At 33.0% G+C, this 26755-nt stretch overlaps 1 protein-coding gene across 1 annotated transcript in view; it reads left to right on the top strand.

The window, feature by feature from the left end:
• LOC145679020 (fatty acid synthase-like) overlaps positions 1 to 26755 on the top strand; it is a 233877-nt gene that overhangs the window by 40243 nt on the left and 166879 nt on the right. Inside the window, 5 exon segments of the mRNA XM_081749621.1 lie at positions 3638 to 3746; positions 11329 to 11586; positions 11958 to 12134; positions 12243 to 12559; positions 23439 to 23732. Of these exon segments, the coding sequence (XP_081605747.1) occupies positions 3638 to 3746; positions 11329 to 11586; positions 11958 to 12134; positions 12243 to 12559; positions 23439 to 23732 (1155 nt within the window).

Below are 26755 nucleotides of genomic sequence, written 5' to 3'. Positions count from 1 at the left end.
TGCTGTAATGAGAATGTTAAGTAAATTCTATATGACAAGTAGCAGCAAAAAATACACTACATAATTTATTTATTGGTTTAAACGATTTTCTCAATTTGTATTTAACATTCTCATATATAATACCAACGTATTGTGAACACGTATCTCAGTTGTTATATTTTAAACATAATAACTACTTATGTTCTGCATTGATTATATATATATACTACTGATGTATTTTAATGTAATTATTTTATATAATTTTTCAAGCATTACGGAAAATAGAATTTTATAAAAAAACATTGCCCCAGATGGCAATCGAACTCACAACCTTACGAACTGAAATCCATAGATTTACCACTGGCCAAACACAAATACTCTTCATTACATGCTTCTAGCGATGTATAACGGCCCCCAAGACAATGACATTCATGTGCACTGCAAACTGTTTTTGTTCCACTTTGACTTTTATTTTACTATTCAGGTGAGATTTATGTTCTATGTCTTAACTTTCAGCATTCTTTTAAATATGAAACTATTTCTTTACGTGTAGGGAAGAAATGTTTTTTGCGTATGGATTACTAAATTACAAACAAGCATGTGCTGACACTAATACAAATTTTCGAAATATTGTATCATTAAGAATTTCAATCAATGTTGCTTTTTTCTACACTTGGTACCAATTTTTATTATATTTTAAAAAAGAAAAGTACATCTGCAACTTTTTTTCCGATTGCAAAGATTGGCTTGGAGGTTTGAATTCGGCTTACTTTCTTCCGAAGATACCCGAATTTGGACTCGGAAAATTTTTACCTCAAAATAGCAATAAAGAGTGGGTAGGGTGTACAAATTCTGGTGAGAAGAATATCAATTATTTATGGTGTTAAAGATTTATTTTTCTAATTATAACTTGCAAATTTATTAAAATTATCATTAATGATAATTTCTTTTAAGGTATAAATTTATTAAATCATTATAAGAGAACTGTGTCTCCGATCCAATGCTTAGTTCAAGTCATTCTTGTTTGTTCTAGTTGCGATTTCTGAAGTCAGTAATAACTCTCGAAAAATAATCGTCAGGAATCTAGCTTGACAAAGAAAAAACAAGAGCATTTGAATTTATTTTATCAATAATGACTATTGAAAGTCTTACTAAATACATATCTAGCAATAGCTTTCATTGTTAAGGAAGTGAAGATTTGAAGTCACATATTGTCATTTAAAAGAAACAAAGAAAAACTAAAAGGTTAAAAAAGCATCTTTGTTAGAGAATGGAACTTGTAAAGTATATTTTCAAAATATTTAAATAAAAAATCAAAAGTTATGTTGCATAATGCTACAGCCTAAAGAAAAGCAACTCAATCATTAAAAAATGAGAATAAAAATAAAATTCTTGACAAAAAGTCTAGCATTCTGCCACGCATTTCGTAACAGAAAATCTATTCTTGACATTTTGCTCTTCTAATTATGTGTCATGAATACAAAATATTAGATTTGAAAGGTAATTTATTTGTATTTTTTTGAAATATTATTAAAGGTAATATTTTTATTTCTATTCGCATTTCATTTGCAAATGGCTTCCTTGTACGATTTAAGATTAGGTTAGTAGTAAGGATTATCAACTATTCAGGCTTTGACGCTATCTTCCAAGATTTTTCCAATGAGATTCTGAAGAGCTGATTCACACTACTATGAATTGGTACGTGTGTAAGAAAAGGTGGAAATTAAGTTTGTATGTAAGTTAGTGAAATTAAACGCGGAGACTTAGGAGGCAATCATAAATGTTTATCGTCGGAATGCTTATCTCTTGGTCTTGTATTTGAATGATATGCTCGATTTCATGATGAATAGCAATACATTTATTTTGACTTCAGAAGTTGACGTTCGTCAACTAGTAGTTCAGAGGATACTGGGGAGTGTGCTCCTGACCTCCCACAGTTAGACTGTCGCATGGCAATTCGCATTATGGAGGACGTCAACAGCGAAATTTAGCAAATACTGAAAAAAGATGAGAGAAATTAAGGTTTGTTTCTCATTTTTGAAATGAAGAACAAGAAAATTAAGTGTTTATTAAATCCGTGGTGTCATGATTTCGGATCACATTGTCATGCGCGACGAAACCTGGCGTTACCAATATAAAACTCCCTAACAATGAGAATCAGACTCTCTTGGATGGCCGATGTTTACAATGACACATATGATACATGTACCAAATCTTCACATATGGAAAATATTATTATAGCAGTAATCTCACATGGCCAACTGTTTTCTGTCACAATACGTACAAATATTAGTCTCGAACCTTTATTGTCAAACCTTATAGATATCTAACACTGACATTTTGTACAATGTAAATATCAACAGGGTAAATCGTTTGATATACCCAAGAATTCTGCCTAAATTGTATTTAAAATAATTCTAGACCAGATGATTGAGTTTTTAAATCTATATGTTGAATGAACAATTACTTCAATACATTTATTTGTTGTTGTTGCAAAGAAAAAACGTTACAATATAACATTCAAAGTTTGGAGCAGTAATAATGCAAATAAAACGAAAGAGGGAATCCACATCCGATGTAAGTACCTCAAACTGAAATCTTATAATAATAATATGACAAATAAAAAGGAACAAAGTTACTAGGGACTGAAAATTTTACTGTTTTGGAAAGACTATTTTAAAATAGACTTCTTGAATAAGCTTCGTTTACGATAATTTGGTATTTCAAACAGTTGTTAAGATGTGAATAACATAAGAAAACATTGCTATACAGCTTAAGGAACGTATTTCTGTAAATTGTAAAAATATTGTTGGTATACTTTACTTCAGTAACACTACAGCAATAGCTTTATCCCAGTTGTAACTACAAGCTCTCCAAATTAAATAATTGTAAGCGGTGTTACAAAATTTACCTATAATCTATCACATCTCCAATCTATCACATCTCAATCTATCAGCGTTTTTTACCTACTAGTTTAGAAGTTACAAAAGCGTTTTGTGGTGAATGATCCATCCTAGAATGGATGTTTCAAAACAACACCAACATCGTTTGGGAGGTGATTTCTGACACCAAGATAAGACAAAAAGTATAGACCAACCTGGATGTACAAATGCTTCCTTTCGAAGTTACAGGATGCCGAAAGCATGAAAAGTTTAACTTTAAAGGTCCATAGCTTTAAAAGTATGGGACCGACCGTAGTTGAGCCAAGACTTCACTGAGAAACTAATATATACCCTATCCTAAAATCCATGTTTCAAAATCCTAAGGTACTCATGCAACAAGTTTTATAGAGAGAGTTTGTCTACGGGCATATAATTCGAAATACTCACCAACTACCTCTATGAAAAACGTCGCGGAAGTTTCACTGAATTCTGAAACATAGATATTTGGATATGACACATATTATTTCCTAAGTGAAGTCTTTATTCGACTACGGTAGCTCCCATAGTTTTGGAGCTATGGACCCTTAAAGTTCATTTTTTCATGTTTTCGGCAGCCTAGAACTCCGAAAGGAAGCATTTGTGCACCCACATTGGTCTATACCTTTTGTCTTATTTTGGTGTCAGGAATCACCTCCCAAACGTTATCGGTGTTGGTTCGAAGCAGCCTGTATATTCTATGTACTACAAGTAACTTCCACGTTACCTTCTCTTTGCAGAAGCTAGCTTGGGATGCTCTCAAAGGATTAACTGAAAGTATCGTTAGTGATGCGCCAGTAATATTTGAGAATGTTCGATTCTTACGTGCAACTTTTGTTCCTACGAAGGGTAAGTTTTCTATTTATGAGAACAACTTCAGTTTAGGCCTGGGATTTTTTAAAACTTTTCTTGATTAAAGAAAATGCACATTTGACTATTGAATAACTATACGTAAAACTAAAAAATGTACATTTTTTATGTTGTAAATTATTAGAAGTGTGAATATATTTCAATTTAAAACAACATTCTATTGGTGCATAATTCATGAAATTTGTTATACAGTGGTGAGGTTAATTCAGAATGACCCGCAACTTACAATGTAAAACCAAATTTGTATGTGTTTGTTGTAATACAGTACATCAGTCTTTCATACGAGTGTGAGTTTTGGGGTATGTTCATTAGGGTGCATCGAATTTCCACTTTTTTTGAAATCAGCTTACCCTTAGTGATATTTTTTTGCGAAATGGCCTCCATATAACGTGTAAAAAATTGCAAGTCGATTGGTCAATATCTTTAGGTGCCACCAACGGCCAAAAGTTTTAAAATTTTGTTAAAAATTAAATGTTATTTTAAAAAATGTAAAATATCTAGTTTTATGAAATATGGTTATCCTATGTGGTTTTGTTTCTGTAAAAGGTCAATATTTTACGTGAAAAAAATTTCAGCGTGATGAGTCAAGTCATTCAGGTGGCACCTTTGGCTTAAAATATGGACAAATGTGTCCCTACTTTTTCATTTTTTTAAAATTAAGTTGCATTGGTTGTGATTCATCTGGATCGTTAATTAGATAAGAAAGATTTTGTTTTACATCCGCAGCTATTTGCTTATTTCCAAACGTTAATGATGGAAATAACCCAGAACTCACCATGAGGAGGTGGCTGTAGTTCGAGTTCCGCCCACCCGTATATACTAATGTTGCATATAGTAGTGCAAGTCATATTGTTACTCTTTTACCTCAAACTGTTTTTCTTTTCTTTTTTGTATTACATTCTGGTATGTTTTTCTTGATTGTAGTGTTGATAGGACAAATCTATGTCGTGCTTCTTGCCCACATACCGTTGATGCCGCTTCTGTTCCCAACATCACCATTCTTTCTACCGCGCGAGTGTGACTGGGTAAGGATGTAATGTATTCATTAGCCATTGGAGCCGTCTTTACATTTTCTCTTAGCTTCTGCACGCTCAAGTGTTTTGTCAGTGGTGGCTCCGTCAGCGTCATGTTGACCAATTAATCATATCACCAATTAATCATCATACACACGAATGAGCTCCCATTTCGACATTTGATTGAATTTATAGACGGCAAGTCTACTGGACCAAATACAGTTAAAGGACCAATAGGATCAGCACTTCCAATCTGCGAAGAGTTGTCACTCCAGATTTTCCAGCCCGTTCCAGTAGACTGGGATCTCAACTTCACTGAGGATTCATTAAACACGGATCAAAAATATGTGCTGAATATCTGCCAAGCGGTTTCTTCAGGAGAATGACCCATTGAGTTAGCTCACATGAAGCCTGGTAAAATTCATCAAGCCAGATAGGTAATTACAACAAATAATCTTACGTTTGTGCGTAGGAACAAAAGAACCCACGAATGAACTTAAAACCATCGTCCAGTACATCATGATGGTCTACGCGCCACTCTGGTTTGCTGAGATCTGTAATACATCGTGTGCAGAAGAAGCTCGTCATTTGTGGCAACTCATCACGACTTCTCGCCACATGGAAGCAAAATACAGGAAAATAATTGATCCAGTGTCCGTAGAAATGCGTGGTACGGTCATCTTGAGAACCTACTTCTATCAATGTTGACTGACCAAGATGCTAACGTACGAGAGCTCGGCTGGAGGCGAGTCCTAAAAGCAAGACAAACGACCCAATCTGGTGTTCGCGTACCGGTACGAGAATTCGTCATCCCTGAAATCAACTTAGAAGCGACAAACTATGTTGATATGATTAATTGGTCAACATGACGCTGACGGAGCCACCACTGACAAAACACTTGAGCGTGCAGAAGCTAAGAGAAAATGTAAAGACGGCTCCAATGGCTAATGAATATATTACATCCTTACCCTGTCACACTCGCGCGGTAGAAAGAATGGTGAAGTTGGGAACAGAAGCGGCATTAACGGTATGTGGGCAAGAAGCACGACATAGATTTGTCCTATCAACACTACAATCAAGAAAAAACATACCAGAATGTAATACAAAACAGAAAAGAAAAACAGTTTGAGGTAAAAGAGTAACAATATGACTTGCACTACCATATGCAACATTAGTATATACGGGTGGGCGGAACTCGAACTACAGCCACTTCCTCATGGTGAGTTCTGGGTTATTTCCATCATTAAAGTTTGGAAATAAGCAAATAGCTGCAAATGTAAAATAAAATCTTTCTTATCTAATTAACGATCCAGATGAATCACAAACAATGCAACTTAATTTAAAAAAATGAAAAAGTAGGGACACATTTGTCCATATTTTAAGCCAAAGGTGCCACCTGAATGACTTGACTCATCACGCTGAAATTTTTTTCACGTAAAATATTGACCTTTTACAGAAACAAAACCACATAGGATAACCATATTTCATAAAACTAGATATTTTACATTTTTTAAAATAACATTTATTTTTTAACAAAATTTTAAAACATTTGGCCGTTGGTGGCACCTAAAGATATTGACCAATCGACTTGCAATTTTTTACACGTTATATGGAGGTCATTTCGCAAAAAAATATCACTAAGGGTAAGCTGATTTCAAAAAAAGTGGAAATTCGATGCACCCTAATGTTCATGGATTTCGTGTCATAGTGGGTGCTCAAAGTGAATACGTTACTGGTTTTCCAAGCCTATAACTATATTATAATTAGTTAAATTAAGTGTTGTCTCGTTGACAACATAGACTCGTTGACAGAATAGGTTCAAGTGTTAAAAAAATATCAAATTGAAATCCGATAATGTAATCAGGCCTAAGAGTTTGTAAAATAGATGTATACAGCAAATAATTTGAAGAAAGGGCTATAGCTTTATCCCTAGAAGGCTCACTTTACAAGAACTATATTACGTCTATATGATGAAGATTAAGCATATTAGTTTGACTGGTATAACGACTGAATATAGTTGTTTAACACCATGTGGAATGACGAAGATACTTTTTATCTTGGGAATTTATGAACTTCCACAATAAGCATATGGTTTTCTTATAAAATCACCTTTCAACAAATTCACGGATTAGTTCTTATTAGTGGTATAATGAATTAAATATTCTTCCATCATGTTCCAAGAAGACGCTTGGCCTATTGTGTTTACATTAGAGTAAGTTGAGAGCCTGATATGAATTATAATAATAGACCTCGTTAGTATGGAGTAAATGTGTTGGACTAGTTAAACAAATTTTCCCACTTAAATATGGTTTCTTGTAGCTCATATAAGCCAGCAACTAACTATAACGTTATATAATGTGATTTCCTCTTTCGAATCGGGTAAGGAAGCAGGTAAAATGACTCAAAAATGGATGAACTAGGGATATTGTATTTGTAATTTTAAACCAATGTATCACAACAATTTCATCAGAATAATCACTGTTGTTTCCATACTATTTTAAGAACTGGTTTGTTGGTTAAATTAGATATTACTGTCCCGTTTAGCACAGAGACTATGAGACGTAAACCTATACCTAAATGTCAGATACCAACTACATGAGCTCCAATCGGTAAATAAACAAGGGTCCCCTATTCCAAAGTAGTAAATCATCGTTAGTGTAAACTTATGTGAAATTCTGGTGCTACTTAATATTTTTAACGGTCCATATAATAGCCTATATAATTTCTGTAATCTAATTCTCCACCAGAACTCACTAAAATAGGAAAGTAATGTGCTAAGTATATTCCTATTGACTTTCAGTAAGAAGTCATTTCTCTACCACCATACGTGCAAGGAATTAACGTAAATTAAAACAATATTTTTGTGTTTACAAGGTGTAAGTAGCAGAACGGTTTAACAGACAAGTTCTGGCTACAAGTCAGTGTAGTTATATCGTATGTCATAGGATGGTTGGAGAAATGTGGTCAACCTCATTAAAATGCCCTGTACATTAGTACGATTTTAGAAAGAGAGACATTCGTGCACAAGAAAGTACCTATGCTTGAATAAGTTAGTAACTGCATTTTTATACTAATTTGAGGATGCTGTATACAATAAAACTATTTTCAGACATACCAATCCATGGAGGTCATCAGAAGTATCTCTAAATTACTCTCTTTCAGGTATCCCTTTTACTAATATTAAAGTTCCCACGCTTCTATACTTTTAATCCTAATTTAAAATTCGAATCCTATTGAAATATTTTTAAACTTATTTATCCATTTCATCATCATTATAGGTATTCTGCCATTATTGGCAGGTTACTTGCCGCGCTGAGAAGCTTCCATACTCCACGGTCCTCCGCTAACCTCTTCGTCTTCACGTATGATCTTTCTGTTTTTATATCAACCATAAAATTATTCTCCTTCGTGCCCTCACTCTCATTCCCGCCACCATATCCTCTAAATTGTCCCTCATGATACAATTTCTTCTTAGGTAATGTCGCAACCAGTTTCACTTCCTCTTCTTAATATCTTTTCTCCCTCATCATTTCTAACACCCTCTCATTCGTTTTCCGCTCGACCCAACTAATTCTTTCCATTCTTCTCCACACCCAGATTTCGAAGGCTTCCAGTCGATTTTCATCACTTTTAAGTAATGTCCACCCCATGCAGTACAACACTCCACACGAAGCATTTTATGAGTCTTTTTCTCTCCCTTTATTCAAGGTTCCACAAAGCAGACTTTTCTTCCTCCTAAAGGCTTCTTTCGCCATTCCTATCCTTGTTTTTTTTTTCACGTTCGCACTTCACTTCATTACTAAGAATACTACACAGTCTTCGAAAACTATTCACTTGTTCTATTTTCTCCCCTCCTACTTTTAAATTTGACACAGACACGGTCACTAGAAAATTGACCTAAAGTTGAGGTCTATAAAGCACCATTTATGCCAATGGTTAAAGTACTCTCATTTAGATACGCTTTAGATTATTCTCTTTTATACTAATATATAGACACTGAATTCATTGGAAGTACTTTTCAACGTATCCGCCTATGGAATCACGAAATTTGGTCTTAAAGTTGGAATCTTAATATTTATTTACATCCGAAATTTGACAAATTTTCTTGTGGCTCCATGAATGGACATGTTTAGAAATGATTTCACTTGATTCACCATGATCAAAATTGGTATAAAAAGTGCAATTAGGAAAGCATCGAATAGTGACCAAGTTTACTATTAGCAGAAGCGGTTCTTCAAATATCCCAACTTTGAGGTCATTTTTTCTCGTGATCCCGTGGACGGGTATGCGTGATTATAGTTTCATTGGATTCAACATCCTAGAAATAATATAAAGTGTGCAATTAGAAATTTATCCAAGCCTGGTGACTTTTGTGAGTGTAATTTCTTTACAAAAATGAAGTCCTTCTACATGTATAGGCGTAATATTTCCAGATCCCGCTCGTTTCTGTCGCCTTATGCCACTTCGTCACCAGTACTGATAGTATTTAAAGAGGTATTTCAAAATGGTAGAAAGATCCCACTATAAATATCAGAACACAAATAGACTACATTATTCATACTTTCTGCACTACAGCAAACGATATTGTACATGTTAAATTGTAGCTTAGCAGGCCAATGGGAGCCTGAGTATTATACAAAAAACAAACAAAAAAAATCTCCCACAGATAATGGAGGTGGTGACATAATTAGAAGACCATGTAAAATTATTTTTTTTTCGGTTAAACAGACCGTACAGGATTAGCGACTAAATTGCACTAAGCTAGTTCAAAACAGGAAAAGCTTTTAAATGACAAAGTATAACTTGTAACACTGGAAAAATGATAGCTGAATCTCCAAAAGTCATAAACAAATACTGAACCAGGTTTAGCAGGTATTCATCAAGATATATTGAATTGATAAAATGGAAGAGAAAGATAGTGAAGTTGAATAACAAGCAGATATTATCCCACTGCTATACAGGATGTTTTATGGAAAATATAAACATCAGTGATTTCAAGTGCAGACTCCCCATTATTACACAGGTGCCTAAAATATATATCTGTACAATTGGAAACATGTTCTCTCACCCGACCTTATAATATATTTACAGAGGTACTGGAGCCCCATTAGAATAACATACTCACTTCGTTTAGCCACGAGTAATATAACAACATGTCAGATTGAAGTACTGGAAAAACAGAAAAGTGAAAAACACACGAACTAATATTGGTTCTCTGCGTTAATTGAACATGAAAGAACATTTCAATTCCTAAAGATCTCGGGTTCAGTTAAATAAAGTGTGAAAGAACGTTGCATGAAAGTTATATATTACATCTATAAACAAACTAGTACAAGTATGCGAATGTTTCGTTATACAAAGCTAAATGTGATGGGTATTGGAAATGGTGATGCACTTCCCTCTACGCTTATTGAACACGTATTTCAATTTGTATTTCGAGCTTGGCACTACAAAAGCAAAGAGATAAATAAAGTTGATGACATCTCACCCATCTTTGGTTTGCTGATGATATCGTTCCGATGGTGATACCACAGAACTCTACTCTTAAAATATTCACAAATCATAACGAATATGGTCTTGAATATAAAGACAATCAAGTATCAGTGTGCTAGACATGCTGCAGGAAGAAATGATGATCTGCAGGCAAAAGCAATCCCTGACGGCGTATCTAAAAGAATACAAGTACTACCAATGAAAAGTCCTTATACCAAGAATTGTGAAAGAATCAATAAATTATTTTAATATTGAAATGTCTTGTCTAGAATGGGTTATTGTAGAGAAAAGTTGGGACAACCTTCATCTATCCGATGATTGTCAATGTTCGTTTTTACCTTCTGTAAGACATTTTTAGACTGACTATAAAATCCGTGCTAATTGCCAAAAAGGAAAAGTTCGGTTTAATGACAAGGTGTGTCCTATGTGACTAACACTGCTCAGTTAAAATCAGACTAGCTAGTATTCACTGTGAAAGTAGTTCAGATAATCTCCAGATAAATGCGCATGGGCCTGCCTGCCACCAGTTCGAAAGTATAATCTGAAATTTTTCTCAAAATTTTCGTTTTGGCACTTACCACAGAGTTTGTAATCAGTCTACATTTAATCTTCAAGTTCCGTCTTAAATCGTTATATGCTATTAGTAAAAGAGAAAACGTGTATAGAATAAAGTGTTTTAACAAAGTGTATGCAAATAATGAATTACTTAAATTTTGTGGAGAATTCAGTTTAGGATTCTATGTCATCTATCAAAATGATATTTCTGGAGAGCAAACAGAAAACTAATCCCAAATTGATTCTCATTTGCAGCATTCCTAAAAAAAAAATGGGTAATCAAGTTGAAATACTCATATGCTTTCATATTAATTTATGGATATTAAAATTTTTTGTCACTTACTGTACTACACTATAATTGTATGCGGTACTAGTAACCAATATCACAAGTTCATTCTTATAATTGATGATGACTCATAAATATTGTTCATATCGCTAAACATGAACGAGAACGTTAGTGGTCATTTATCTTTTTCTTATATTTTAACATTTATATCCAGGTGCTGTGAAGTTCACTGTCATGTTGTCGACATCATCTGGATACTTTGAAATCTGTGAAAACGGTTCAACAGTAATGACAGGAAATATATTCATTCCAACTAATGTTGAGAAGGAAATGACAGATTTGACACCTCACCCAAAGGCGGAAGAAAATGGAGTCTCAACAATGAAGACAAATGACATTTACAAGGAGTTTAGTATTCGAGGTTATAATTACAGTGGACTTTTCAAAGGCATTATGGAAGCTGACTTATCAGGTAAGTAAATTTCACGTAATGGAAGTTGACATTCTAGGTAAGTACATTTGCTTCCTTGCTTCTTTCAACATTGTTGGACACACATTGTCAAAATTTCCTTCATCATCGCTGGTCACGCAGTGCTGCATTGAATTTCAAATTATCCATTATTTCCCTAGAAGTAATTGACGAATTTTATGACTCAATTCTGCTGTCGAATAGAAGGTGTGTTAGTTGCCAAAGTGGTCGAGCACTATATTAATCAATGTAAATTGTATACCACTAAGATGCTTTCGTTAATTTGATAACACTTAGTGTGTAGGTGATTTACGTGTTTTAAGAGTGAATTTATATAAACGTGTGTAAAAGGATTAACATCTATATATTTACAGGTCAGTCTGGAATGCTAAAATGGGACTCCAACTGGGTTTCATTCTTAGACACAATGCTTCAACTGGGTATACTACAAGACCAATCTCGAGGTCTACTAGTGCCGATATCTTTCGGGCGGGTCATCATTAACACAAAACATCATTTGGATATTGCTAACAACTTAAAAGAAAATGAAGGTATGATATTGTTACAAGTTTCACTGATCATTAGGTACGTAATTTTAATTATTATTATTCCTTGCTTGTCGTATATAATTTAATTACTCAACTTTTCTACTAATGTAGGTATTCCAATATACGTGCACAGTGATATAAATGTAATTAAGTGCGGAGGCGTCGAAATGAGAGAACTGAATGTCAAATTCATTACAAGAAGAAATGTACAAACCAATCCTGTTTTGGAGAAGTTCCAATTCCTTCCTTATATCAACCCTTTTCCAGAAAATCAGACCAAACTTGAAGAGGTTATTCGAGTTTGTGTTCATGTGGTTTTGGAAAACGTTGGTTCAATCAACTTGAAAGTGGCTGAGATTCCAGACAGCAATAAAAAACCTTTATTTCCTACGATTGTTGATGTTGTGGATAGCCTGCCTTTAGTTAAGGTAAATATATTGAGTGAATTAAAATATACTAATCATTTATATCGTAGAAGAAAGAATCAAACTTACAAAGTTTCAAACAATGTATCCAATGTGATCAGAAAAATCATTAGTGTGTTCGCCTTTTGTAGGGTAATGCTCCAGTACACAGCATTACAATATTAATATTAATGTGTTCAATATCTAATGTAAATAACCCAGCTATTCTATTGTCGATTGTATGTATAAAGAAACATATTAATCATAGATGGTATTGTTGCAATAAAAAGAAATTTATTTGTTTTTTTTTAGACTGATGAAGTATAGCACTTTATAGTTGTTGTATTTATGTTAGTTTGATACCGCGGTCAAGATAACTAGTACATTCTACCGCTATATACGTAAGATTCTCAGAGAACAAATTCTGAACGCTATCATTTATCACTGATGCTTCCAGTGAGACAATGTATGCGTAGCATGAACCTACTACCTGATTTGTTTCCTCTCACAAACAAGTTGATTGTGGTAACTCCGAAAATGGGTTATAAAAAGGGTTCTTTAACGAGGAAAGCTTATGGTTGCTCGTCACAGGAAAACGTCGTATTATTCCGATAGCTATGACACATTTTGTGTATTTTGATTGTCAAAACCACCAAGTTGGTTTTAAAAACCTATCACTAATGTAAAGAAAATATGTCATAGTAGGTATTAGAGGTAGGAGTGCGAAATGTGATGTCATCAAAATGGCAGCCTTACTAGTTATTCGTTTAGGCATCTGGTCGCATATAGTTTCTAGTTGGATAGTTCTACAGAGTTAATTCTGTTTTCAAAATGTAAATAATTAAATGATAAAATAGTTTATGTTAATATTTTCTGTAAGATGTAAAATTTCGTTGCTATTTTGTGTTGGACAATGAAACTGGCATTTTTATAGTTCTGTTGCATATTTATTTGTATATTAACTTACGTCAAATTATTTATGTTAAAGGAAGTCATGAGTAAAAATGTAATAAACTATCAATGAAAGGATGGAATACTATTCACACATGTGAAGGTAATGGTGAAGTCACAAAGTGCAAGGATTATACATGGAGAAAGGTAAAAGAGGTTGCTGCTACTAGACTTGTTAAATGAAAGAAATCACATACAGTAATATATGTTGAAAACTTCCATACTATTTTGATGATAATCGACATGGATATGATGTGAAATGCTATAGAAAGTTCATTGCTATCCACGAAGTTTAAGGAAATGAAATTCCTCAAGACAAGCCGATTCTGCTTAAATGAATAACTTGTAATTAACACCTGGCACATGGAATGATAAAAGCAGTTCTGTGTAACCAGATGCAATGCAGTTACGTGACAAACACAAAGTTTTCACTACCAAAATAAGAGAAGGCGCACATGGCGAAACTGCACATTGTTTGGAAGTATGGTGATTTTCTGCAAATTTACAGACTTTTCTGTGAACACACATGACATGTAATAGAAATATATATCATAAACTATATACAAAATGTGTCCTGCTTTCCGTGCATTCAAGAAGCTCAATTATTCTCAGTGGATGATGATATTCCAAATAAAGCATCATAACATCTAACAGATATACCTGGAACAAAAGAAAACATATTCAAAGGTGCCTGTCCATTAAACTGTCTAGTAACTTCTTTTCTCGTGATCCTGTTGATATGGTAATACAGAAAGCTATGAACAAGTATGCTGTTTCAAGGTTTGATAGTATCACAGCATTTTCTAATTCCGATTCTGCCAAAAGAAGAGGATGAAACCAAGGTCTATCTGGAACCAAGTTGTGCCTCATTTATTAGGTTTAAGTGGAGCTGACAATATAGAACAAGCTGATTTTAAGACTTTTAAAATTATGCACACTAATGATCCGCGAAGTGACTAAAATTCTATAACAACAAACACTGTAAAACACTGGTCAAGTGTATTTTCCCAAATATCAACTGCCTTTCAAAGAAGTTAGAAGCTACGACGTGGACGCGGGATCTCCTTGGAAGCCGCTTTATCTTGCAGGCATAAAGAAATTATACATTGAAGAAGGATAGAATAGTCCCTTACATCAGTATTATTAGTTTTGTGTCAATTTGGAGATTATATAAATGAATTGGGCAAAAGCAACTTTCTACATAAATTGGAAGAATATCAACTATGAAGTAAGGAAAGGCCGCAGCAAGATTATGTAGCCATATATATCATTGTTTTTAAAACATAGATCGAAGTTCCCTGCAACTTATGGAGACTTCACATACAAACTACTAAAACAATACATTCGTGTACATCCGCAAACAAGCTCCACCTAATCTATATTTGTACAAGACTACCAGCACAAAAAATTGAACATAAAAGCCGATATGGAACATCATTCTTGGGAAACATAAAATATCACGGACAAGAGCATAATACTTCAAACAACCGTCAGGAGTTCTTGAAGAAGAGTTCATGTAAGTTCTCAGTGGTTAATTTGATTTGTAATGAATGAAAAATGCTAAATTCTTTTGGGTAGAAACATGCTATATGTTGGTACTGAATATACATTTTATCAATATACCAATCCCAATGATGTCACAGAATGCATGCAAACATCTGAGCTGATGTGCAATTATCAAGAAGCATATATTTGCATAATTTCACATATTCAGTACATAGCACAATATTATTCGCAAAGAAACATTATTGTTTAAGCCAATAACGCAGACGTGTTTTGTTTTGCTGGTGTATTATCACAGGCACTTTAAGAATTGCAACGTGTGATTATATGTTGGGTTGTTTCTAACTATACTGCACTATTAATAGACGTCACTAATATTTCTAAAGATAGCGGATGTATTAGTTGGTACACTATCTGGGTTCCATGCATTTACTGGCTCGGCCTTCATCGCAGCTTAATCCATATAAGGAAATGTTAAAACATGCACCACATAAGAAGTTTTTTTCGAAGTTTAAAAAAGGTATCAATTTCCAAAATCTCTTGTTTACTAGCAATATATATTTTCACTCAAGAAAGTTTGTTCAGAATAAAATACGCTCCAGGAGGGGAATGACAACTTTAAAAAAATGAAGTATTGGTTATACACTTCTTCCGTCTAGAGCTGCTCTTAAAGAAAAGTAAGCATCCTTCATGAAAGAAATCTCTTGCAATACTAAACACTAATATACTAAATACTATTAAAAACACTACTCTTGCAATACTAAATACTATTAAAAACTAATATACTGAACCTACCATACGAATTTGAAAGTAAAACATAGATGGTGTTTATGTAATGAAAATTACAGGATTCTGTGGTTTAATGGGACTATGTGCCCAGAGAAATTTGAAATGAAGAACGCGGAAGAGATAGAGAATGGTGATGATGGTGCTGGTTAAAAAAATAAGAATAAGATGATGATTATGCATATTATTATGCTAACCAATGAATGAGATTAAGAAAAGGCCACAAATGTATCAAATTAAAAAAGTTTTAAAAATGCCATTTAATAAATCCTAATTAGTATTAAAACCATTTACTAGGTAAATAAATCCATTATAGCCTAAACATTGCTTTAAAATACTAATATTATGATTACGTAATAGTGTTTTGGTAAGTTTCCAATAAATATAAATTCATTTCATTTTGTTGTGTGTTCATTTCAATTATCAAATGAGAAGAACGGCAAAAATAAGTTTCTGAAATTCAACATAAATTAGCGACCAAATTTACATATTACGTGGAAGATTCTCATAAACTATTTTCATAATTTAATTATCTAAATCACAAATAAAGAATTAACTCCTAACGTTATCTAAGGAGAAGGACTAAAGTTATTTGGTGGCCATTTTGGTGACATCATATTTCAGACGCTCATCACGTACATTTATTAAGACTGTAGTATTTTGATTATGTAGTTGATAAGCTTTCAATCATTTACCATAGGGCTTTTGGCACTTCAACAGTAAATAAATCTCTTCCAGCTCTTGGTCTATTCAGCGTTACGTAAGTCGACATTCTATCTGCGGACACGGAATGTGAAACAAGGCAATATTAATGAAAACTCACGCCAAATGCAGCACTAAAACTCACTGATGCTAACAAAACTCTACGCCAAAAATCGCACGACACCCTTCCTTTCAATGCACGCATTGTACGAGAACAACAACAATATATTATTTTAAAACTTTGTGGTTATGTTTTATAATTCTACCATTCAACACTCAAATATTTGCATATATGCCTTTAAATTTTACTTAGGTACAACTCCAACTATTGAATCCGTTTAATGAGTTGTTGTAATTCAGTAAGTCTTAGACTTCCCAAAATTTATACATTTTAAAAATTGGTTTAATCGTTTCATTTGATTGATTGCACTTGTAAAAGTTTGAAAATTGGAACTCACGTTTCAAATGCTTGATCTCTGTGTGTTTGATACACTCTCATTTAATTAATTGATTACACTATTGTTTTAAAAATTTTGCCATCTTTAATCAAGGCTGCATGGTGATACGCTAGTTGTTTCCAACGGAAACCATGAATACACACAAGAGTCTTTAGTGGTAATTGGGGTCTTGCATTGTCATCCAGAAAAATCACACCACGGCGGAGTTGACCAGGATGTTTTCGTCTAATATCATCTTGCAACTTCAGAGGTGTCCTGTAGTACTCACGGTCTCCCCCTGTTCTAAATAATGAAACAGCAGAACAACTAATACGTCACAATTCTTTCCTGGACGAATCAACTACTTTGAAATTCTTTTCCTGTGAAGAAAATGAATCCTTCAGTTACTACTTTACTTTTCTACACACACTATTGAACTTCGTTTTGCAGGAAGTCTGTATTGTGCGAGCTCCAATCATCCGAAGTTGGTCCGATTTACAGTAGCTCGGATTTTTGCGGCTCCACTGCAGTTCCTCATTCAAAATCACCCGGACACATATAGCTTTTTCTAACTTATAACCCGAGGAAGTCTTACTGTCAAACTTAGGAGGTGTTGCCTAAAGTTTGACAGACTAATATTTGGGCAGCTAAAGCAATTACGTAATTAAAAACGGTAGTTCTTTTTAATCTGCATATATGTTTTGGAGAGTTATAACTCTTTTTGTACTTTAAAGTTGTGTAAATCACTTTTCGATCCGTTAAGTAGTTCATACAGTGACTCCTAACACTTGAACATATATACAAAATACATACATATAAATTCAATATTGCAACTCGCTTTCATTCCATGATTGGTGCGCGTAGTCCTTAGTTGGATTCCAGCAGGACCCACGTTAAAATGTAGGTGTAATCCTTATGTAGCATCTATGCTGGAAAAGAACATGAACACACAAAAAATACAATTATACTAAATTTTGGAGCCATTGATTTGAAATGTTCTTTAAGTTGCACATTAAAATATACTAAACATTACTGTATTGTGATAATACAAACTTAACTTAAAACGTCACAATTCTAGTGTGAGAAACAATAACATACCTAATCTTACTTTAGCGAAAATATTAATACGTTTGGAATCGCCTATCGTGTACCGCAAAAATTATAAAGTGTAAAAGCTTTTCATACGGATTCGAACTGCTGTTCTTTGCGTTGGGAGTCAGCTACTTCAACCATTTCACATACCACTTAGCCCTGATTGAGTTGTCATTGATGTCTTTACGACACTTGAATTCTGAGTCATCAATTCTCATATTCTACGCTGAATTTCTTAGTTTTATAGGGGGCACGGTAGCTCAGTGTTAAAAAGTTTATCTTTGGTTCGCTCCTCGGCCAAATAAGTTTGTGGTGGACAACATTGTGTTCGTGTGTTTTCTCTTGGTATTCCCATTTCTTTCCACATTCTCATTTCATCGATTCTTCCATTATCATTCACTTGCCTTGATCATCCGCATCTCCCTTAGCCTAAAGGGCATAATCGTCGGACGTTGAACTGAAAGCTTCCATTTCAACTATGAATAATTTGTATTTACAACTTCTGTCTCTGTAAAAGTGTGTGGTTCAGACTTTCGTTGCCTCTCCTCAGAAAACTACAGATTTAATTGATTTAATGTTTATATTCTCTATACCCATTAATGCAGGATTACTAGCTTTACAAAGTGATATACACATTTATTTTCATGTCAGACAGTACCTAGACACATATCCCAAGATAAAACGTTCATAAAGTTTTTCACTCCTTACTGGACGATTAAAACTTTCTCATAGAAAAGATGATGGGTAATACTTTGGGTTCCGTAGACAACCGTTCCAAATATCAGAAACGAAATACGTACGTCTCCAAAATATAGTTGCGAGCGTGAATTTTTAAATAACATATAGGACGTCAAACTGAAAGATTCCGAAATTCGATTTATGAAAGAAAATATATTTCAAAAGTACGTTCCTAGGTACATATTCCTCTATCTTTAGATTTAGTGAACTTTATATATTTGTGTCATTTGTTTATATAATAGCCACATTATTCGCCTTTTGTTTGCACCATTTTGTTTGTCTTCTGTTCATCAAAAATTTGTTTGGATAGGATCACAGCATGTTAGTCAAAGATAACGTATTTAACTTAAATGTTCATATGCGTTTAAATTGCATATTTTCATAAAATATCAACATAAAAACATATTATTTTATTCAATAGTTTTGATTTTGTTTTTGAAATGTTTATGATTTTGACATGTGACTCAATGATTTTTTATTTATCTACCAGAGAATGTGAGAGTTCTAATAACACTATTGTGTTGTCATTACTACGAGTAAGTGAACCCAATAAAAGATTGGTAATTCATTAAATTTTCCTAAAAGTTTTAACATTTATAAATTTATACATGATTAACAGTTCTATTTGTGTGTCAATTTTCTGTGTGCGAATTGAACAGAGAAAGTTATTATCTACCTTAGAGGATTTAGTCAGAAGTTACAAAAGTAAAAGCGTTCCTTGGTCACAAATATAAGATCTCATTTCATTAACATTTTATTTCCGGACGATGCAAGAAGTCTGGCTTCAACGTAGAGTTTAATTGGTAACTTGATATCGAGAAACAACTTCGGAACTTTAATTCGAGAATTTACTTTTTTTGTTTAGACTTGAACATAAAACCATCTTCGAATCTATGCTTTTCTTCAGAACTTCAATTAATAGTTTGAAGGTGTTAAGTTTGAAAAGGCTTTGATTTAATAATTTTGTTTACCGATTCTTTAATTTTGAAATGTAATTTAGATTGAGTTTTAAATCTGACTTTGTCGAAATTGAAGTTTGTAATTTTCTCAATAATTTACTAACAAAATTCAGTTCGTTTTCTGCAGTCGACTTTAAAATTGTTACTCGTAGCATTTTGTTAATTTAAGGGAAAAATGAATGATAAAAATCTAATTTCCATTTTCTTTCTTATTTATTAGAATAAAATTAAGTAAGGAATACATTTTCCCAATTATTTCTTTATCTTCAAGATGCTTATTTCAAAAGATTCCATTTGTACGCTCTGTATTTCGTTAAGAAATTTCTTTTATTTTGTATAACACAATCAAAACACTCTGGATTTGAAAAGTATGTTTTCCATAATTAAAGTTTATCCGGTCAGAAAATATAGAAGTTTGAAAAGGTTTTTGATTGTTTCTCATTAGAGTATGATACTTTCAAAGTTACAACGTCGAAATATATCGAGACTTGAATCTTAATAAGATTTTAACTTCTTTGTTTCATTCAGAACTTGTCCATTTTTCTAGAGTATTACAAACTTCATTTCTCATTATCCGGTTGACTAAACGTTTCAAGACGATTCTAATTAAAGCAGAATATGGGGATTTCCATATATTATTTATATACAGACCTTTATGTTGTAAAATCTATTGTCAGAGATTTTTCTTATGGAAATTTAGAATTGAAATCTATGGTTAATACTTCCCATTTTCTGCATTATTCGATTCAACTATCGAATAACGCATTCGTTCATTTCCCGTCATCTTTATCCATTAATTCCTAACAAAATACGAGCTAAAGTTAGTTATGTCTCTTCAAATGAAGTCAATATTCAAAACGAGTTGACAGTGAAGTCCTGGCGTCTCAATATTAAGAATGGGACTTAAAAATACTGTCATATATATTTGCATACTTAAAAATACTATCAGTAAATATGTAAATGTCGACTGGAGCTGATAATTGAAAAATGTAAAGAAAATTGTTTATGTTGACATGAAACATATACTGTGAGCTACGAGATGAAAGTTAAAATTTTTTCTACTTAAAAGACATCTACTTTAATATATTGCGAGAGAGAAATGAAGGAGAAATAAAGTTACGGTGAATTATAATTTTGGCTACAAGCATCATAAAACTTAAAATTTACTTAAAGAAGTTAAAGGGGAATAGTGGGTTTTATCATATAATTTCGAGTGGGAACGTATACAAAATAGATTTTCATATTTTAGATAACATCTCGAACTTTAGGCTATAAAATTACCTAACAATTGCGATGCACTAAAAGAAATAGTCAAATATTAATTCAAATATCTAGTAAACCTGATAAAATTTAAATAATAACAGAAGTAAATATACCTTTTGAGGAAAATTAAAATGGTGAATATCTGAACAGGAGAATGTTGCTCTGAGGGGATCAGTCGGAAAATAAGTGCCTATAGATTTAAAAGACATCTCTACCAAACATGATAAAAGTTTAAAGACATTTTCCAAAAAGATAAGTAATTCTTGACCTCCATACATTTAACTTTGTGCTAGAAATGACAAAATACTCAAAACTAGATTTGTTTTGCCTTCATGGCTTGTGGCAAATGGCTTTCACAAATAGACCTCTACATTTCTCGAAGTTGCCCCGTGTCAGTTTTCAAAGTCCATAATTTAGCATGTATTTTAAAAGTTACGCAATATCCAAACCATTGTATAAATATATATAGAAAAGGCAGATGATTTGTATTACCTGAAAGATACCCCATTTTAGGTTAGACCACATCTAATCCCAAAAAAATCACTATAATATATCCGCTTACAATTATAATATCTGAACTGTATAAAATCTCCCGAAATTTGAAAGGATGATAACTAAGTCATGATAAATTAAAAAAGAATATATGCTCAAATACAGTGGGGTCCGAAAATTTATATACTCTTGCTTTAAATATGTTTTTATAGACTTGAGCTAACATACAATTATTATTTTTAGTTTAGCGTCCCACAATTATTGCCTTTAAGTAAAAGAGACAAATGAATACTGAAGGGGAATGATTCTAAAATTAATTCTTTGTGCTGTCCCACCAGGAATAAACCCGGAACACTTTGTGCACCAAAGTCTTACGTGTTAGCCAGGGTGATCTAAACTAACATACATTTTGGGATAGGAGTTTTCATTGTCAAAATTATCAAAATTGAATTAATTATCAAAATTGAATCAAAATTGAACTTAATTTTCAGAGAGTGTATGAATCTTCTGAGTTTATCAAACCGCAAACGAAATAAAAGATGGATGAGTTCCCTAATTTAGGGGAGTGTAAATGTTAGGACGGTATGAATGTAAAGGAAGGCTAATTGTCCATTCATCCCTTGGAAAACACTACTGAAGTGCAGGAATGAAAGAGAGGATTCTATAGAAGAATGTAATGAAAATGAAGGGAAAGTAGCAGTTTTTGTCAGAAATGTAAATTTTAGTAACAGCTCGCTGTAGTACTGACATTACTACGTGTTCCATTGAGTTAGTCAATTTGCAAACTCCGTTTGTAACCATAAAGACTTCTAAATGAATTGTACATCAGTTTCCGAAACGATCTTGCTCGAGCGTTAGACGATACTTATTTTGCCTTATGCGCATTTAAATAATATATACCCTTATATGTAATGTAAAATTATAAAATATGGATATTTTATTCTAAAATTATGACTTTCCTTAAGAATAAACGTAATCAGTAATGACTACAGAAAAGCTTTATATGAACAAGTGTAGCTCACAATTAGTAACTGTAGTAAAGACGATACTTTAGATCCTGAAATCTTATTGATATTAATTTTAAAAATTGCAGTCATCTACGAAAGTATTTAAAAATAGTTTTTGTAGCCATAATTGGCCAATGATTGTGTCACATTTTGGCACCTTTCTTTTCTTTTATGTTGACAATATTGGTTGGGAAGAGTGAACGAGATATACAAACTCTAAAGTAAAATACAAATTGTAAAAATTGTGGCTTTCTTTACAACTGTTTAGCGAGAACCATCCAACCATCCAACAACATTACGAAGAAACTCTTGCTACAAGATTTGATAGAACTAAACCTATTAGTGATTTGCCTTGATAAAAAATGAAATGTCAAAAGCATGAAGGGTTTGAGGGTGCTATTTCCTAACAGTACTGTAAGCCCCAATCCCTCATTCATTCATCATCTACATTGAGCACATACTACTGAAGGAGAGTAGAATCATGTTTCTAAATTCATTGATTCTACTCCGTAAACCTAACACCAAATGTATTCGTTGTTATCGCCTTTTGGTAATTAAATTGAAGATTTGCCATTAATTATTTTCTACCAATTTAACTTCCAAATAACTGAAAGAGAAGATGACGCTTTATCGTAGACAAAATTGTAGACTTACCATATTTACGTGGTAGAATGACCACCTTTCATCGCTGTTCTGATTTCTAACGAAAATTATAACTGGAACACCTCTCAACCACAGGAAATTGAATTTAAAAGAAATTGTATTTACTATGTAAGCGTTTCTATCTCCAATACAACAGTAAATTCATATACATGAACGTAAAATTAAGCGCAATTACATTAGTCATAAGTGTGTTGCTAATCTTGGTCAAAATCATGGAATGTTAAACTAAAAATGCTTTATGTAATATATAGTCTGCTATTACTACGTATATGTATTTTAAATATAAAACTTTTAATTTCCTTACAAACAGACACAGATAACAATTTATACAGATTCAGAAGAAAATAATCTGGTGAAAGAATCCGAGTACGATTCTATCAAAATCGAAGATAAAATACCAGGAAGCACATTGGATGTTGATATGTTGATCTTCCCAGAGCTGTCACATAATATTGAATTCATCGCAAAACTTGTGAAGGAAGGAGGTTTTCTTCTTGTTCCAGAAAGCAAAGCAAACAATGAGGACATAGATATCGGTAGTTTCCAGTTGGAAAGTATCGTTCAACAGAATATGGAAAATGGAACTCTTCACTTACTCAGGAAAGTAAGTAGATCATAGTTTCTAAAAGATTAAAGAAGTTAAAAAAAAAACAGAATAGAACTATTTTAAGATGTGTCTCCATTTCGGTTCTTCTGTGTAAACGACGCAAGATCTACATTGAAAGAAATCAGAGTAGTAGAATTCATGTACTCAAAATACGGATAAATGTTAAGAAAATAATGATGTAAGGACCAACTGAATTTCATGTGATACATTGATTATATCTTTATGTATCTATCAATATATATATATATATATATATATATATATATATATATATATATATATATATATACTTATACGAGCGCTCCTGCGAACAAAATTGTAAGCTCCGTATAAATAAAAACTAACAACGTTTGAACCACCCAATTAATCTCGATCAAATTTTCATCATATATGACGGTCGGGCATTGGGTGATTTTTGCCGTTTCTCTTTGACGAGTCAACCTAGGGGAGGGTGAAGGGGAGATATATATATATGTAAAAAAATTAAAAAATAAAAATGACTGCCTTTGTGACTTCATCACTCTTGACCCACCAGACCGACCTCGATCAAATTTTGAACATACGTAAATTCAGGGGCTGGGTAACTTTAGGCTATTCACTTTGACGATGCAACGTAGGGGAGGGAGAGGGGAAAAGAAATTTAAAAATGATCAATATAAGTATTGAATCCATAGTTTTCGGGGTCGATGAGAGAAACGGCTACCTTCTCATGCTGTTTCAATCCAAGTCCAGCCCTGATAGTTCGGAAGGGGGAGGGTAGAACATAGGGAAGGGGGATAAACATTTAAAATGATCTAAAATGACTAATATTAATGTTGAATCCATAGTTTTAGGAGTAGCTGAGATTAACAGTGACAATTCCGATGCTGTGTGCCGCAGCACGGAGGAGGGGGAGCTATAAATAATAATGATCGAAAATGACCAATATTAGTGTCTAATCCATAATTTTCGGGATCATTCAGGTGAACAGTGACATTTCCGATCCGGTTTAAATCAAAAGTGAGTCCCGCCACTTGTGGGAGGCGGAGAACGATATATATATATATATATATATATATATATATATATATATATATGGTCAAAAGTGACCACTATTAGTTTCCAATTGATAGTTTTCTGAGTCGCTAGATGAACTGTGATACTTTCGATCCCGTTTAGATTCAAATTCAACCCTGCAACTTGGGGGAGGATATATATATATATAAATGGTCGAAAATGACCGATATTAGTGTTGAATCTATAGTTCTTGGGGTCGCCGAGACGAACAGTGACACTTCTGATGCTGTTTAAATCCAAATTCAAACCCGTATCCTTGGGGAGGGGGGAAAGGGAAATACATACAACCGTTCAAAAATAACTCATATTAGTGTCGAATCCATAGTTTCCGGGATCGCTAAGATGATCGCTGACACTTCCGATCCCGTTTAAAACCAAATTCATCCCCTCAATTTGAGAGACAGGAGATAATAAAATGATCGAAAATCACCAATATTAGTGACGAACCCATGGTTTTCGGAGTCACCGAGATGATCAATAATCTTTCCGATACCGTTTAAATCGATTATATTAAAAACGAAAGCAGCATATTTCACGGGTACTAAACACATGAGATACGGAATTGTGCATTTAAATTTTCATTTGAACCTATCGCAGCGGGTAATATATGCTAGTTAGTTGTTAAAATTGTTGCTTAAATAGATACCAAAAACAAAGAACAAGAAATGAAAGATATAAAGTCGTAACTGAAATCATATATCTGATTAAATTCAGTTTGTAAAGAAGTCTCTTGCCATAGACCAACTTTATTATGATTGCTGATACAAAAAATGTAGGGAGAAAAGTTCTGGAAATGACAGATTTTCAGTCAAAAGTGTTTTTTAAATTGGACCAGCAATTTTGGCTCTACCCTAGTAGTTTTCCCAATTGTAACAGAAAAACAACGATGCCAGTCATAGTGTTACAATAAAAGCATTAGTTCACGCAATAATTGAATGGAGAGCATTCAACATTTACACCATAGGAAAGAAAGAGTTGTTTCTTTCTTTCAGTTTGACATCTATTTACTGTTTACTTCAAAATTAAATAAGCCGATAAAAGATGTTTCAGGAAGCTGAAACATATGTTATTGAATTTCAAACAAATATCCAAGAAACTACAATAAGCAAATATCTGTTATGTAAAGAAGAGTCGTAGTAGAATGTATTTTAGTATCATCTTAATATTAGGTTGGTAATCACGATTAGAATCATTAACATTTGTAACCTCTTTAAATCTACGCAACAGGATAACGAGTTTAAATATACATATATGTTTATAATTAATTGCTAGTGTTTTGAATTTGAAGACAGTTTTCCTGCTTACTAAACATAATATATATTTCGATAATAATTACTTTCCGTTAATTATTAACCTTTTATTGTAATAACATCTTTTACCCTTTCCATTTTTGTCTTATTACAAATTGTTATTACATCTTTCGTCTCATTTTCTTTTTGACTATTTAACTGATATTTCTGTTTATCCCAAAGTTATAAATAATTCTTTGAACTCTTTTATGTCTTATTGCTTTATTTTTGCCTTTTAATTAATCCTAGTCTTTATTCATCATATAGGAATCTGTTCTTATAACGAAAACGGTTTTGGTGAGGCGTGACTTGTAACGTGCTTTGGTTAGTTTTGTCATGGCAGCTAATCGTATGGATCAGGACAAGAGTTCATAGTGTGAGACTAGACATTTATCGATTCTTTTTAGAAAAATTATGAAAAATAGTAAACTGTAAAAAAATATTAAAAATGAGAAAAGTAATTTAAATTACCTAAACTCAAATATAGTGGATCATGATCCTGAAAGAATGAAAGATAAATACCTTAACGTTTATAATCAAATAGGTATTCCAGGACTTTGAAAAGAAAGCTGGTATATATATATGAAAGTTTTGATAACAGTAAATATTTAAATAACGACAAATTTTAACCTATCTCGAGCAAAACTAACAATTATTGTCTTTTAGTTTCATATT

Source organism: Thermobia domestica, chromosome 2, assembly GCF_964235325.1.
Source record: "Thermobia domestica chromosome 2, izTheDome1.hap1.1, whole genome shotgun sequence".
Taxonomy (NCBI): domain Eukaryota; kingdom Metazoa; phylum Arthropoda; class Insecta; order Zygentoma; family Lepismatidae; genus Thermobia; species Thermobia domestica.
Note: the sequence above shows the minus strand (reverse complement) of the source record. Positions and strands in the feature narration are given on the sequence as shown.